This window comes from Lipotes vexillifer, unplaced genomic scaffold, assembly GCF_000442215.2.
Source record: "Lipotes vexillifer unplaced genomic scaffold, Lipotes_vexillifer_v1.1 scaffold51, whole genome shotgun sequence".
Classification (NCBI taxonomy): domain Eukaryota; kingdom Metazoa; phylum Chordata; class Mammalia; order Artiodactyla; family Lipotidae; genus Lipotes; species Lipotes vexillifer.
This window is the reverse complement of record NW_006786770.1, coordinates 587,158-601,473: the sequence shown is the minus strand read 5'-3', so window position 1 is coordinate 601,473 and position 14,316 is coordinate 587,158. Positions and strand designations below refer to the sequence as shown.

The 14,316-nt window shown below is 47.5% G+C and overlaps 1 protein-coding gene across 1 annotated transcript in view; it reads left to right on the top strand.

Moving 5' to 3' along the window:
• Positions 1 to 14,316, top strand: part of SLC4A5 (solute carrier family 4 member 5) — a 98,922-nt gene that overhangs the window by 4,879 nt on the left and 79,727 nt on the right. Inside the window, exon 2 of the mRNA XM_007459397.1 lies at positions 279 to 449. Within this exon, the coding sequence (XP_007459459.1) occupies positions 279 to 449 (171 nt within the window). The remainder of the gene's footprint in view (positions 1 to 278; positions 450 to 14,316) is intronic.

The following is a 14,316-nucleotide window of genomic DNA, read 5'->3' as shown; positions in this document are numbered from 1 at the left end:
ATAAACCATGTGTTTATTGCTGCTCTGGACTAGCAAGAATGGGGAGATGGGAGTTCTGCTCATTCTGACAGAATTCTAACTATAGGGCCAAGGGTCTCCCTTCCAGCTACTGGGGAGTTGGTTCAGAACTGGAATTCTATCAAGCTCAGTGGCCCCATCCAGGAATGCTTTGCCTTCTGATCTTCAGTGGCCTCAGCTCTTTGTAACTGGAAAATATTAAGGAGAAACGCCAATTTTCAGTAACTCTACCTACCCTCTCTTTTATTCTGTGCCCACAGACTGCCGTTCCATCCACATTGGGCTTTCAGTCCCCAGTTACCCTCACAGGAAAAGAGACCCGAAGGGACATCTTTCAGGCCTGCAAAAGGTCCGCTGGGGCTTGAGGCCAGACAAGCCGCAGCAGGGGCTGGCCAGTGCCTGCAGCACTATGGATCATGTCATCAGGACACGTGAGTTCTTGAGGGGACCATTCTGGGGAGCCATCTTCTGGGTGGTCCAGATGGGGCAGGGCAGGGCAGGGCAGGGGGATTCTCTGGAGAATGTGAGGAACGCCCCATGTTGCTCAGGCCTCTCAGTCCCCTCTGCTCTGCTGCCACGGCAGACCAGCCTCCCTGCTCAGGGACACCTTTAGACAGGCTGAGCCCCTGTCCCTCTCTGGTGACTTTGAGACCTCTGCTCTGATCCATTCTGCCTTGATTTCACAGTTTAATTCTCAGAATTATTTCTTGTTTCCAAATTCCTAGGGGCCACACAGCCGTTGCCTGAAGAGCCAATAACAAACATGAGTGTCTGGTGTGAGGTGTTGTGCTCAGTAAACTGAATTCCTTACTGCATTCCCTCCACCCTCGCTCTTCACCTGAGCTTGAAGGAATGGTCTGGAATGGTCTGGGCACCCTGCTCCTCAGCTTGCAGAGTCCTAGAGGCTTTCTCCCAGGTCAGCAGAGCCCCTGAGGCCTTCCTCTGCTGTTGAGGAAATCAGTTCTGGGCTGGTTAAAAATCAGTCTTTTGTTCTTTCCTGTAGAAAGAAAAGTATCAATCTTCAGAAGAGTGAAAAGATTAGAGCACAACTGTGATATTTTATCCTTTTGAGCCTTCGCTGTTTCTAGGGACATGATTTCACCTGCAGCATATCCCAAATCTGCGTAATAAATGGTACCTAATTGGTTTCTACTATATAGTTCCACTGTCTTGAGCAAGGCAAAATGAGTTATTTTACCATCTAAACCTTCAAAAGAATGTCAGAGGCAGTAACAGCCTCTTAACATTCGTGTAGGAGACCTGACATACACGCTTGCGAAGGCCATCTTAGTCGCCCCCAACCCTGCACTGCCCTGAACAACTGCTGTCGTTGGCACCAAGTCTACCAAGGCCTGTGACTTTTCCAAAATAAATGTGCCTATGTGGGAGAAGGGTTAATGGGGAGTCCTTTGGAGGTGTCTAGTTTAAGAGATAAGCTTTGATTAAAATATGCATGTGCACACATACACACAAACATGCACACACAGGCTTATGCACACATACATGTTCAGGGGTAGACATATCAGAGACCCAAAGGAGGGCTAGCCTGGTGGGAAGGCCTGCTCCCCATTTCGGATCTGGATGCTCCCACTCACTGTCTGAGGCATTCTCCTGTCACCCCACCACATTCAGAGGTGAAGTCACCCTTTCAAAGTTGAGTCTGCTGGATCCTTCCTGAGTCAGGGAAGAGGAAAGTGGGTTAGAGCTGGTGCTCTCTTATCGAAGGGTTTGGAGGAGGTCTAATAAATGGTATTTGTTGATGCAACATGGTGCATCCCAGAAGTGGTCATGAATGGTGGATTTTATGTTGTTTTGGTGGTTTCTGGTTAATGGGACACTGGTTTTAACTGGAAACCAAAGGGGAGGGAATGGAGAATACTTTGGTACATTTGCACATTCAATTCATTCTCTTCACAGCCTGCTACTCCCATGCACATCACATGGCATGGCTGTGGAACAGGGGAGAGAATGGGAGGGCCTAGGAGGACAGGAAATTTCAAGCTGGGGTAAAGTAAGAACTCCTTTTAAAGGGAAAAGGGGCTGTGGACCCATGAAAATGCATTTGTACATTTGTAGAGCCCCAGGGGACCATAAAAATCCCAGTTTGAGAAATAATATCTTAATTAAGGTTTTATTCCATAAAAGTATCTTACATTTTTGAATTATAACAACAGAAAAGTTTTGCCCTTATATCTAATGAAAGAAATCTTTTTAAGATTATCATCAAAATGGAAACATGAAATTTAAAAATTCTAATAGATCCCACCTACCCCTAAGAATACTTTCCAGACCACAGTTCCAGACATGCTGACTTAAGGGGGCCACAAAGCCTGCTAGCAAAGTCAACAGCCACCACAAGTTTTCTGTAGCCCATGGGGGCTGAGCTTGTTCCAGCCATTCTCTTAGGGGTGGTAGAGGTTCACCCCTCAGTCTTCACTTCTTTCAAACCAAACAGGGCATTGTGTGTATGATGCAATTATAAACCCTGCTCCAGCACATCCCAGGGTCAGTAACAATGACCCGAGGAAGGGAAAACAAAACAGTGCCCAAGTAATTTTACTGCATCATCTAGATAATTGCCTGAATCTGCCACTTTTCTTTGCTGTAGGACAACTGACCACATGTGTTTTCCCTCTCTGAGTGTCCTGTCTATTCTATGAATCCATTCAGACAGCCCAGACAGGTGGTCTAGCTGGCCACAAAGTCCAAGTGGGACCTACCTCTACAGAAGAGGGAAATCATGCAGAATGGACGGCGTGGGTGGTGGCCAGGCGGGTGTCTAGACATAGCTAGGCCTGAGAGTAAAGCAGGCTGTGCAGATGAAGGATTGACAGGTGACTCCTTTAGTTTCTGCCTCACAAAACAATGACAAGAATTTGTACCATGAAATGGTATTTCATTGTAATTTTGTTAACTAAATGTATAGTGTTAATAAAAAGGAGATATTATTATCTCCATCTTCAGATTGGGAAATCAAGGTTTGAAGAGATGTAGTGTGATACAGCAGTAATCAGTGAAACTAGAATTTGTAAACAAGTCTGTAGACTCTAAAACCTGTGTGTGCCCCTTCCACTACACTACTATCCTTTGTAAGTTATCACTTGTCAGTCACCATGTTGGATATGGGCTGAGAATTGTATCCTTTTAAGCAGCCAAATGGCCTTATGATGACAGGGATACGTAGGTAGTAGTTACACCATAATATGATACACCATAGCAGTTGGATTACCACCCCTTCCTCCAATATGAATATAATTTAGGAAGTCAGTACTTAGCAGCCAATCAATTTTGACTCCAGCAGAGCATATAAAGGGAATAGAACCATCAAGCTGTGGTGAGAATCAGCAAGCGCCATGCTTCCTTCCCTGGAAAGAATGCATTTTCTGGCTCTGAGAACCTCTTGAGAGCTATTAGAAGCAAGAAGGTAAAGAGCAGCTGTAGAAATATGGCTGCCCTCTGGCGTTTCTTGGCTGGTGCTAAGAACCGGAGCCAAGATCTAAGAGGAACGAGACCGGCCAAGCCCAACCTGGTGTGTAGGCACTAGGGTCTCAGCACCTTCATCTGCAGAGTGAAAGATTGTTGTAGGGTGACCAACTGTTTCAGTTTAACTGGGATGGAGGGCTTTCCCAGGACATGGGACGTGGGACTGTCAGTGCTAAAACCGGTCAGTCCAAAGCAAACTGGGATGTTGGTCACACTGAGTTGTGAGCTCCTAGATGAAATATAAACAGACATGAAATATTTCGCATGGTGCACAGTGCATGACAGGCACTTGACATATGTTACTTCAGCTGACCTATGTTAACCCAATTTAAAAGCACTCCTTGGGCTTCCCTGGTGGTGCAGTGGTTAAGACTCTGCCTGCCAATGCAGGGGACACGGGTTTGAGCCCTGGTCCGGGAAGATCCCACATGCCGCGGAACAACTAAGCCCGTGCGCCACAACTACTGAGCCTGCACTCTAGAGCCCACGAGCCACAACTACTGAGCCCACGCGCCACATCTACTGAAGCCTGCGCGCCTAGAGCCTGTGCTCTGCAACAAGAGAAGCCACCACAATGAGAAGCCTGCGCACCGCAATGAAGACTAGCCCCCGCTCGCCGCAACTAGAGAAAGCCTGTGTGCAGCAACGAAGACCCAACACAACCAAAAATAATAAATAAACAAAAATAAATAAATAAAAAATAAAAGCACTCCTTTACGAGTGGACATCTGGTTTGGCTGCCGTCACTGGTACTGAGAAGCTTATGAGATCCTTCTGGTGGGAGGGGTGTGAAAAAGTGTTAATGTCTTCTTCTACTTGCCAAGTATTGAACGACTCTAGGGTCACTAAAAGATCAAAACCACCCCAAGATGAGAAGTGAGGGAGAGAAAGGCTATTTTTTAGCCAGGTGTTTGAGCCTCATATGGTTCCAAAGACTTTAGATTTCATGGGGTCTTTCTTTCCCATTTCTTTTTATTTATTTGTTTGTTTGTTTGTTTGTTTGTTTATGGCTGCATTGGGTTTTCGCTGCTGCACACGGGCTTTCTCTAGTTGCGGCGAGCGGGGGCTACTCTTCGTTGTAGTGTGCGGACTTCTCACTGCAGTGGCTTCTCTTGTTGCGGAGCACAGGCTCTAGGCACGCGGGCTTCAGTAGTTGTGGCGCATGGGCTTAGTTGCTCCGCGGCATGTGGGATCTTCCCGGACCAGGGCTCAAACCCGTGTCCCCTGCATTGGCAGGCAGATTCTTAACCACTGTGCCACCAGGGAAGTCCCTTTTTCCGATTTCTGATGAGGAAGGAGCAAGCGTTGGGACAAAAGACAAATTTACCTCTAAAGCATCTGCTCCACTAAGGAGCTCCTGAGACAGGCTGTGTTTGCAACATAGGAGCAAAGACAATTGGATTTCTTTTAGAGTTCGAAGCTTTAAAATGAGGTGGTTTCCTCTGTCTACTTTACCAACTTGTTTCTGGGAAGGAGTGGTAAAGAGAGGAGCAGAGACAAAGGGGAACAGGCGGGAGGAAAGGGGGAACGAGTATAAATGAGTTATTTTACCATCTAAACCTTCAAAAGAATGTCAGAGGCAGTAACAGCCTCTTAACATTCGTGTAGGAGACCTGACATACACGCTTGCGAAGGCCATCTTAGTCGCCCCCAACCCTGCACTGCCCTGAACAACTGCTGTCGTTGGCACCAAGTCTACCAAGGCCTGTGACTTTTCCAAAATAAATGTGCCTATGTGGGAGAAGGGTTAATGGGGAGTCCTTTGGAGGTGTCTAGTTTAAGAGATAAGCTTTGATTAAAATATGCATGTGCACACATACACACAAACATGCACACACAGGCTTATGCACACATACATGTTCAGGGGTAGACATATCAGAGACCCAAAGGAGGGCTAGCCTGGTGGGAAGGCCTGCTCCCCATTTCGGATCTGGATGCTCCCACTCACTGTCTGAGGCATTCTCCTGTCACCCCACCACATTCAGAGGTGAAGTCACCCTTTCAAAGTTGAGTCTGCTGGATCCTTCCTGAGTCAGGGAAGAGGAAAGTGGGTTAGAGCTGGTGCTCTCTTATCGAAGGGTTTGGAGGAGGTCTAATAAATGGTATTTGTTGATGCAACATGGTGCATCCCAGAAGTGGTCATGAATGGTGGATTTTATGTTGTTTTGGTGGTTTCTGGTTAATGGGACACTGGTTTTAACTGGAAACCAAAGGGGAGGGAATGGAGAATACTTTGGTACATTTGCACATTCAATTCATTCTCTTCACAGCCTGCTACTCCCATGCACATCACATGGCATGGCTGTGGAACAGGGGAGAGAATGGGAGGGCCTAGGAGGACAGGAAATTTCAAGCTGGGGTAAAGTAAGAACTCCTTTTAAAGGGAAAAGGGGCTGTGGACCCATGAAAATGCATTTGTACATTTGTAGAGCCCCAGGGGACCATAAAAATCCCAGTTTGAGAAATAATATCTTAATTAAGGTTTTATTCCATAAAAGTATCTTACATTTTTGAATTATAACAACAGAAAAGTTTTGCCCTTATATCTAATGAAAGAAATCTTTTTAAGATTATCATCAAAATGGAAACATGAAATTTAAAAATTCTAATAGATCCCACCTACCCCTAAGAATACTTTCCAGACCACAGTTCCAGACATGCTGACTTAAGGGGGCCACAAAGCCTGCTAGCAAAGTCAACAGCCACCACAAGTTTTCTGTAGCCCATGGGGGCTGAGCTTGTTCCAGCCATTCTCTTAGGGGTGGTAGAGGTTCACCCCTCAGTCTTCACTTCTTTCAAACCAAACAGGGCATTGTGTGTATGATGCAATTATAAACCCTGCTCCAGCACATCCCAGGGTCAGTAACAATGACCCGAGGAAGGGAAAACAAAACAGTGCCCAAGTAATTTTACTGCATCATCTAGATAATTGCCTGAATCTGCCACTTTTCTTTGCTGTAGGACAACTGACCACATGTGTTTTCCCTCTCTGAGTGTCCTGTCTATTCTATGAATCCATTCAGACAGCCCAGACAGGTGGTCTAGCTGGCCACAAAGTCCAAGTGGGACCTACCTCTACAGAAGAGGGAAATCATGCAGAATGGACGGCGTGGGTGGTGGCCAGGCGGGTGTCTAGACATAGCTAGGCCTGAGAGTAAAGCAGGCTGTGCAGATGAAGGATTGACAGGTGACTCCTTTAGTTTCTGCCTCACAAAACAATGACAAGAATTTGTACCATGAAATGGTATTTCATTGTAATTTTGTTAACTAAATGTATAGTGTTAATAAAAAGGAGATATTATTATCTCCATCTTCAGATTGGGAAATCAAGGTTTGAAGAGATGTAGTGTGATACAGCAGTAATCAGTGAAACTAGAATTTGTAAACAAGTCTGTAGACTCTAAAACCTGTGTGTGCCCCTTCCACTACACTACTATCCTTTGTAAGTTATCACTTGTCAGTCACCATGTTGGATATGGGCTGAGAATTGTATCCTTTTAAGCAGCCAAATGGCCTTATGATGACAGGGATACGTAGGTAGTAGTTACACCATAATATGATACACCATAGCAGTTGGATTACCACCCCTTCCTCCAATATGAATATAATTTAGGAAGTCAGTACTTAGCAGCCAATCAATTTTGACTCCAGCAGAGCATATAAAGGGAATAGAACCATCAAGCTGTGGTGAGAATCAGCAAGCGCCATGCTTCCTTCCCTGGAAAGAATGCATTTTCTGGCTCTGAGAACCTCTTGAGAGCTATTAGAAGCAAGAAGGTAAAGAGCAGCTGTAGAAATATGGCTGCCCTCTGGCGTTTCTTGGCTGGTGCTAAGAACCGGAGCCAAGATCTAAGAGGAACGAGACCGGCCAAGCCCAACCTGGTGTGTAGGCACTAGGGTCTCAGCACCTTCATCTGCAGAGTGAAAGATTGTTGTAGGGTGACCAACTGTTTCAGTTTAACTGGGATGGAGGGCTTTCCCAGGACATGGGACGTGGGACTGTCAGTGCTAAAACCGGTCAGTCCAAAGCAAACTGGGATGTTGGTCACACTGAGTTGTGAGCTCCTAGATGAAATATAAACAGACATGAAATATTTCGCATGGTGCACAGTGCATGACAGGCACTTGACATATGTTACTTCAGCTGACCTATGTTAACCCAATTTAAAAGCACTCCTTGGGCTTCCCTGGTGGTGCAGTGGTTAAGACTCTGCCTGCCAATGCAGGGGACACGGGTTTGAGCCCTGGTCCGGGAAGATCCCACATGCCGCGGAACAACTAAGCCCGTGCGCCACAACTACTGAGCCTGCACTCTAGAGCCCACGAGCCACAACTACTGAGCCCACGCGCCACATCTACTGAAGCCTGCGCGCCTAGAGCCTGTGCTCTGCAACAAGAGAAGCCACCACAATGAGAAGCCTGCGCACCGCAATGAAGACTAGCCCCCGCTCGCCGCAACTAGAGAAAGCCTGTGTGCAGCAACGAAGACCCAACACAACCAAAAATAATAAATAAACAAAAATAAATAAATAAAAAATAAAAGCACTCCTTTACGAGTGGACATCTGGTTTGGCTGCCGTCACTGGTACTGAGAAGCTTATGAGATCCTTCTGGTGGGAGGGGTGTGAAAAAGTGTTAATGTCTTCTTCTACTTGCCAAGTATTGAACGACTCTAGGGTCACTAAAAGATCAAAACCACCCCAAGATGAGAAGTGAGGGAGAGAAAGGCTATTTTTTAGCCAGGTGTTTGAGCCTCATATGGTTCCAAAGACTTTAGATTTCATGGGGTCTTTCTTTCCCATTTCTTTTTATTTATTTGTTTGTTTGTTTGTTTGTTTGTTTATGGCTGCATTGGGTTTTCGCTGCTGCACACGGGCTTTCTCTAGTTGCGGCGAGCGGGGGCTACTCTTCGTTGTAGTGTGCGGACTTCTCACTGCAGTGGCTTCTCTTGTTGCGGAGCACAGGCTCTAGGCACGCGGGCTTCAGTAGTTGTGGCGCATGGGCTTAGTTGCTCCGCGGCATGTGGGATCTTCCCGGACCAGGGCTCAAACCCGTGTCCCCTGCATTGGCAGGCAGATTCTTAACCACTGTGCCACCAGGGAAGTCCCTTTTTCCGATTTCTGATGAGGAAGGAGCAAGCGTTGGGACAAAAGACAAATTTACCTCTAAAGCATCTGCTCCACTAAGGAGCTCCTGAGACAGGCTGTGTTTGCAACATAGGAGCAAAGACAATTGGATTTCTTTTAGAGTTCGAAGCTTTAAAATGAGGTGGTTTCCTCTGTCTACTTTACCAACTTGTTTCTGGGAAGGAGTGGTAAAGAGAGGAGCAGAGACAAAGGGGAACAGGCGGGAGGAAAGGGGGAAAGAGTATCATCCTAGGCCTTTTAGGCACACCCCACCCCGGTGTGTGTGTGTGGAGGGGGAGGTTGGGCAGACAGGAAGGCAAATTCAAAATTCCTGAAGGAAGCCTGTATTTGCCCTTTTCTCTCTTCTTGCCCTTGACATCTTAAAACCTGGATTTCCTGGAATTATCAACATAACATTCAAACAAACAAAAGCACAAACAAACAAAAACCCCTATTGGAAGGGAATCCTGAGTTAGTGACCTTAAGACCTAAGGGGAAATTAGGGTTGAAAGCTCAGTATGCAAGTGAACCAATGAAAGTTCTAATAAATACAAAGTTATTATAACCCATATATGTTACCTGTATTTACCTTATTCCTTGAGAGTTGGTGTCCTTACCTCTGCCTAAATTTCTGTGAATTTCCAGCAGCTTCCAGTCTCAGTATCACTGTAGCTCCAAGTCCTGCCTGCTGGGCTCACAGTCTCGCTCTGTACCTGTTCTCTGCCCTCACGTCCAGCTCCAGCTCAGGCATGGGGTTCAATCCTCCTTTGGTCTCCCCCAGATTGGTCACATACCACATACAAGTGAACAGCAGGCTTTCTGGAAGTTCAGAACCATGGAGCAGTTTTACCTTGCAGAGATACACAATTTTTAAAGTGAGATACTAGATATCCCCTTTCTTTAAAATCCCCTGGTCACAGGAAATTTCCTATTGGCCACTTTTCTCTGCAGTTTCAGCCTCCTACCATATTGGCAACTCCCACCTCACCCCCACTCCCCCTCGCCAGTTCCGTCACATCTCCTGCTTCTCAGTTTTCAGCCACCCCCCAGCTTCTCCCCTCCCTTTCAGTCACATCAATTTCCCTCTGCCCACCTTAGCTCAACACCCATTTTTGCACAGCTAAAGACACACAATGTGTTGAGCTAAACACAAAGACCATCGCCTCTAAGTCTAGCCCTTTAGCTAGATTTAACATTCTTTTATAACATTTACACTTGCAGGGAGTGGTAAAGAGAGGAGCAGAGACAAAGGGGAACAGGCGGGAGGAAAGGGGGAAAGAGTATCATCCTAGGCCTTTTAGGCACACCCCACCCCGGTGTGTGTGTGTGGAGGGGGAGGTTGGGCAGACAGGAAGGCAAATTCAAAATTCCTGAAGGAAGCCTGTATTTGCCCTTTTCTCTCTTCTTGCCCTTGACATCTTAAAACCTGGATTTCCTGGAATTATCAACATAACATTCAAACAAACAAAAGCACAAACAAACAAAAACCCCTATTGGAAGGGAATCCTGAGTTAGTGACCTTAAGACCTAAGGGGAAATTAGGGTTGAAAGCTCAGTATGCAAGTGAACCAATGAAAGTTCTAATAAATACAAAGTTATTATAACCCATATATGTTACCTGTATTTACCTTATTCCTTGAGAGTTGGTGTCCTTACCTCTGCCTAAATTTCTGTGAATTTCCAGCAGCTTCCAGTCTCAGTATCACTGTAGCTCCAAGTCCTGCCTGCTGGGCTCACAGTCTCGCTCTGTACCTGTTCTCTGCCCTCACGTCCAGCTCCAGCTCAGGCATGGGGTTCAATCCTCCTTTGGTCTCCCCCAGATTGGTCACATACCACATACAAGTGAACAGCAGGCTTTCTGGAAGTTCAGAACCATGGAGCAGTTTTACCTTGCAGAGATACACAATTTTTAAAGTGAGATACTAGATATCCCCTTTCTTTAAAATCCCCTGGTCACAGGAAATTTCCTATTGGCCACTTTTCTCTGCAGTTTCAGCCTCCTACCATATTGGCAACTCCCACCTCACCCCCACTCCCCCTCGCCAGTTCCGTCACATCTCCTGCTTCTCAGTTTTCAGCCACCCCCCAGCTTCTCCCCTCCCTTTCAGTCACATCAATTTCCCTCTGCCCACCTTAGCTCAACACCCATTTTTGCACAGCTAAAGACACACAATGTGTTGAGCTAAACACAAAGACCATCGCCTCTAAGTCTAGCCCTTTAGCTAGATTTAACATTCTTTTATAACATTTACACTTGCAGGGTTTTTTTAAAATTTTATTTATTTATTTATTTATTTTTGGCTGTGTTGGGTCTTCGTTTCTGTGCGAGGGCCTTCTCCAGTGGCGGAGAGCAGGGGCCACTCTTCATCGCGGTACGCGGGCCTCTCACTATCATGGCCTCTCTTGTTGCGGAGCACAGGCTCCAGACGCGCAGGCTCAGTAGTTGCGGCTCACGGGCCTAGTTGCTCTGCGGCGTGTGGGATCCTCATAGACCAGGGCTTGAACCCGTGTCCCCTGCACTGGCAGGCAAATTCTCAACCACTGCACCACCAGGGAAGCCCTCCACTTGCAGTTTTTGAGAAGGTATACAGAAGAAAATCTCCCTACCCTAGAATTTCATATAAGGGAGACTCATGATTAATATGGTAATTTGATCACAAGTATCAGAAACCTACTTGAGCTGTCTTAAACAAGGAGGGAGTGAGGGGGTGGGGGGAGAGAGAGTTAGTTTATACTGTAAGAGCAAAGGCATTTCTCACAGTCCCAAAAGAACAAGCAACCAGGCTCAGCAGGAGGACGAGCACCCTCTCTGGGACTCATGGCCTTCCCCCTGCTTCTCCTGTAAGTCTGCTTTATTCCTCTCTCTCTGAAGCCTTTTCTGCCTCTCTGTGCCCTCAGCTTCCATTTTACATGCTCCTTCTCTCAGAAACTGTCAGGAAATGCCCAGCTATCTCAGAAACCGAATTCAGAATTTCCAGGCTTGAGTCAGGTGTCTGATTAACTGTTCCTGGTCCAATTAACCATGGCGAAGGGGCACAGGTCAAGCATTCCACAAACACGGCTACCCGAGAGTCATCCTTTGGGTGGGGGACTGTATGGGCTGGCAGACAAACCCAAAGCTGCTGACGACAGGATGGATTCCCATAAACACTGCAAGTCCGCAGATTCTCTCCTCTTCCTTCCCAGAGATCATATTTTGAGTTTATGGACTGCTGTCTAGAAAAAAAACCTTACTGACCATGAAACTATGACTTGGAGTCTTCCAGTCCCCTCTTGAAGACCACCTCAAATGACTGCAAGCATGACTTTGGAGCCCTCAGTTTCTGTCTCTCCCACTCTGCAGTACTCGGGGGCCTTGAGCTTGGTCCCCTACCCAGCTCCATTTCCTTGTTGCTGCTGAGGCTAGTCCCAGCCGCTATACTCATGAGTGTTAAGCAGTGAAATTCACCTAGCAAATATTTAGAGTGTCCATGCTGTGAGCTGAGAGAGAGCACCTCTGAAAGGACTCAGAGCTGAGGACCCTAGGTCCAAGTCCTCACGCTGACTTCCTGGTGGTGCTAAACGCCTCCTGGCTCTTCCAGGAGTTGAAGACTTGCAGGTTGCAGTCCACACGGTGATTTTGTGCTTTGCTCAACTAATGACTGGACAGGTGCCCCCCTCCCTGCCCCCAGTAAAAGCATGATTCTGTTTGCTTCTTTTCGTGTGTTTCCTGAAGCTTGCTCCTGCAGAGGTTAGGTTTCTCCCAGAAACTGCTGGTTGAGTCCATACCTCCAGTTGGGCCATCGCTATGTGATTCTTGCTGTGAGCTATCAAGGGGCTATTATCTGTAGCCTTTCTCATTTGCAGATTAACTTGCGTGAAGGGCCCGCAGTGCATTAGAGATGCACTGACACCCTGTTGCAGGAACCCAGCTCATAGAGCTAGGCTTCTGTGGACCCAAGGGAAGGGAGTGGCCTCAGGGTGGAGTGGGAGGGGTAGAACAGGTATTTAGAAGCTGAAAAGGATTGAGCCCTTGGAATGTTATTAGGGAGGAAAGTGTCAGACCTGTTAGCAACATCAATCATAGCGATATTTACTGGGTAACTGGCATATGCCAAGCACTGTGCCAACCACGTCACATATATCATCTCATTTAATGGCCACCACAATCCAGTAAAGCAGGTGTGATTATTCCCACTTTATAGATGGAGAAACTAAGGCTAAGATTGCTTAGTGCCTTGCCAAAACCCCACTTCTAGTAATTACCAGAGTCGGGAGTTGAACCTAGGCCTGGGCTCTTAAAGCACCACACGAGTAAAGAGAATCCTCTGGCGTCCTTGGTGGTCTCTCTCTGGGTGTTCCTCTGGGATTTTGAGGTCACCCACAGCCCCTGACTCGGTGTAGCGTGCAGGGTCTGCCCCGTGGAGCTCAGGAAGAAATGGGCCAACTTCAGCCACAGTGCGGTACTAACTGTAGAGCCTGGGACCTTTAGAGGGGCCCATCTACTCACTGCCATGCCCTGCTAAGGAGCCCACCAAAGCAGGAAGTCCTTGGTGGTGGCATTTGCTTGGGGCCCCGCACCTAAAAACACAGCCCTGACCCTCTGCTGCTGTGTTCTCAGCTTTAAAGTGGGCACACTTGATCCTTGAGCCTCAGGCATGAAGACATGGTAAGGGAGCACAGGGCAGTGCAGGGTGAGGGCGTCAGCAGACTGCTGTCCTAACCTGGGGCCTGGTGGGCCCTTCTGTGCTGTAAACTAGGTCTCAGATTTCTCATCCTCTCATCCATCGCTAAGCTCTCTCCCAGCTCTGAGACTTAGTGAATTCAGGGTTCAGAGCTCCTTGGAGCAGCAGCCACTCATGACCTCTAATCAACCTTGGCACATTGTAAGTATTCAGTAAGCACTTGTTGAACCAAACCCAGGAGATTAGGAGTTTCTTAGCTGAGCGAAATAATTCCCCAGGAGGGTTCACCACACACCCTGAAGTGACCAGTTCCCACTGTCCATGGGCTCTCAGAAAATACCCACTGAGTGATAGTTGGCATTTTGTCTTAGAAGCAGACTAAGAGGGAAAGGATCAGGAGTTTGGGTTTAAGGTTGGGGAAGGAGAGAAACCAGCTGCATGGAATGTTACTGACCAAGGGTGGTTGCTGTGGAACATGAGGCCCCCCAGCACCTCTCCCACTACAACTCCACCTCCACCCTGGGGCTGTGTGGCTGAGAGAATCCACGAGCCAGGACACCTACAGCCAAGGCCATTTAGGAGGCCCTGCGGAGTCTCAAAGAAAATCCTACCTTTGCCTCTATAAAGGGGCCTGAGGAGAGGTGCCTGGGCTCCCCTTGGGCCCCCAGTCTTGGCAGGAAGGGCCCATGGGGGAGGGGGAAATGGGCAGTTCTGCCAGTCCTCTCAGAGCCTGCAGCTGCCACCCCCTGCTGCTGTGGAGACCCGGCTGCCTGCGGGACGTTCTGCCCCGGCCACAGAGCCCTTCTCTCTCCACCGCACCTGAGAACCTGAGAGCTCTCTCTCACTCTCCCCCCTGCCTTTCTCTCTCTCTCACACACACACAATTCTCTTATACTCACAATATCTTTAATTCACTCTCAATATTTTTTCCTCTCCTGCTTACTACATCTTCTCACATACAACTCTCTCTCCACTTCCCCAGTCTTTCATACATTCCTTTTCTCTCCCCCCCCACCCCCTCCCCC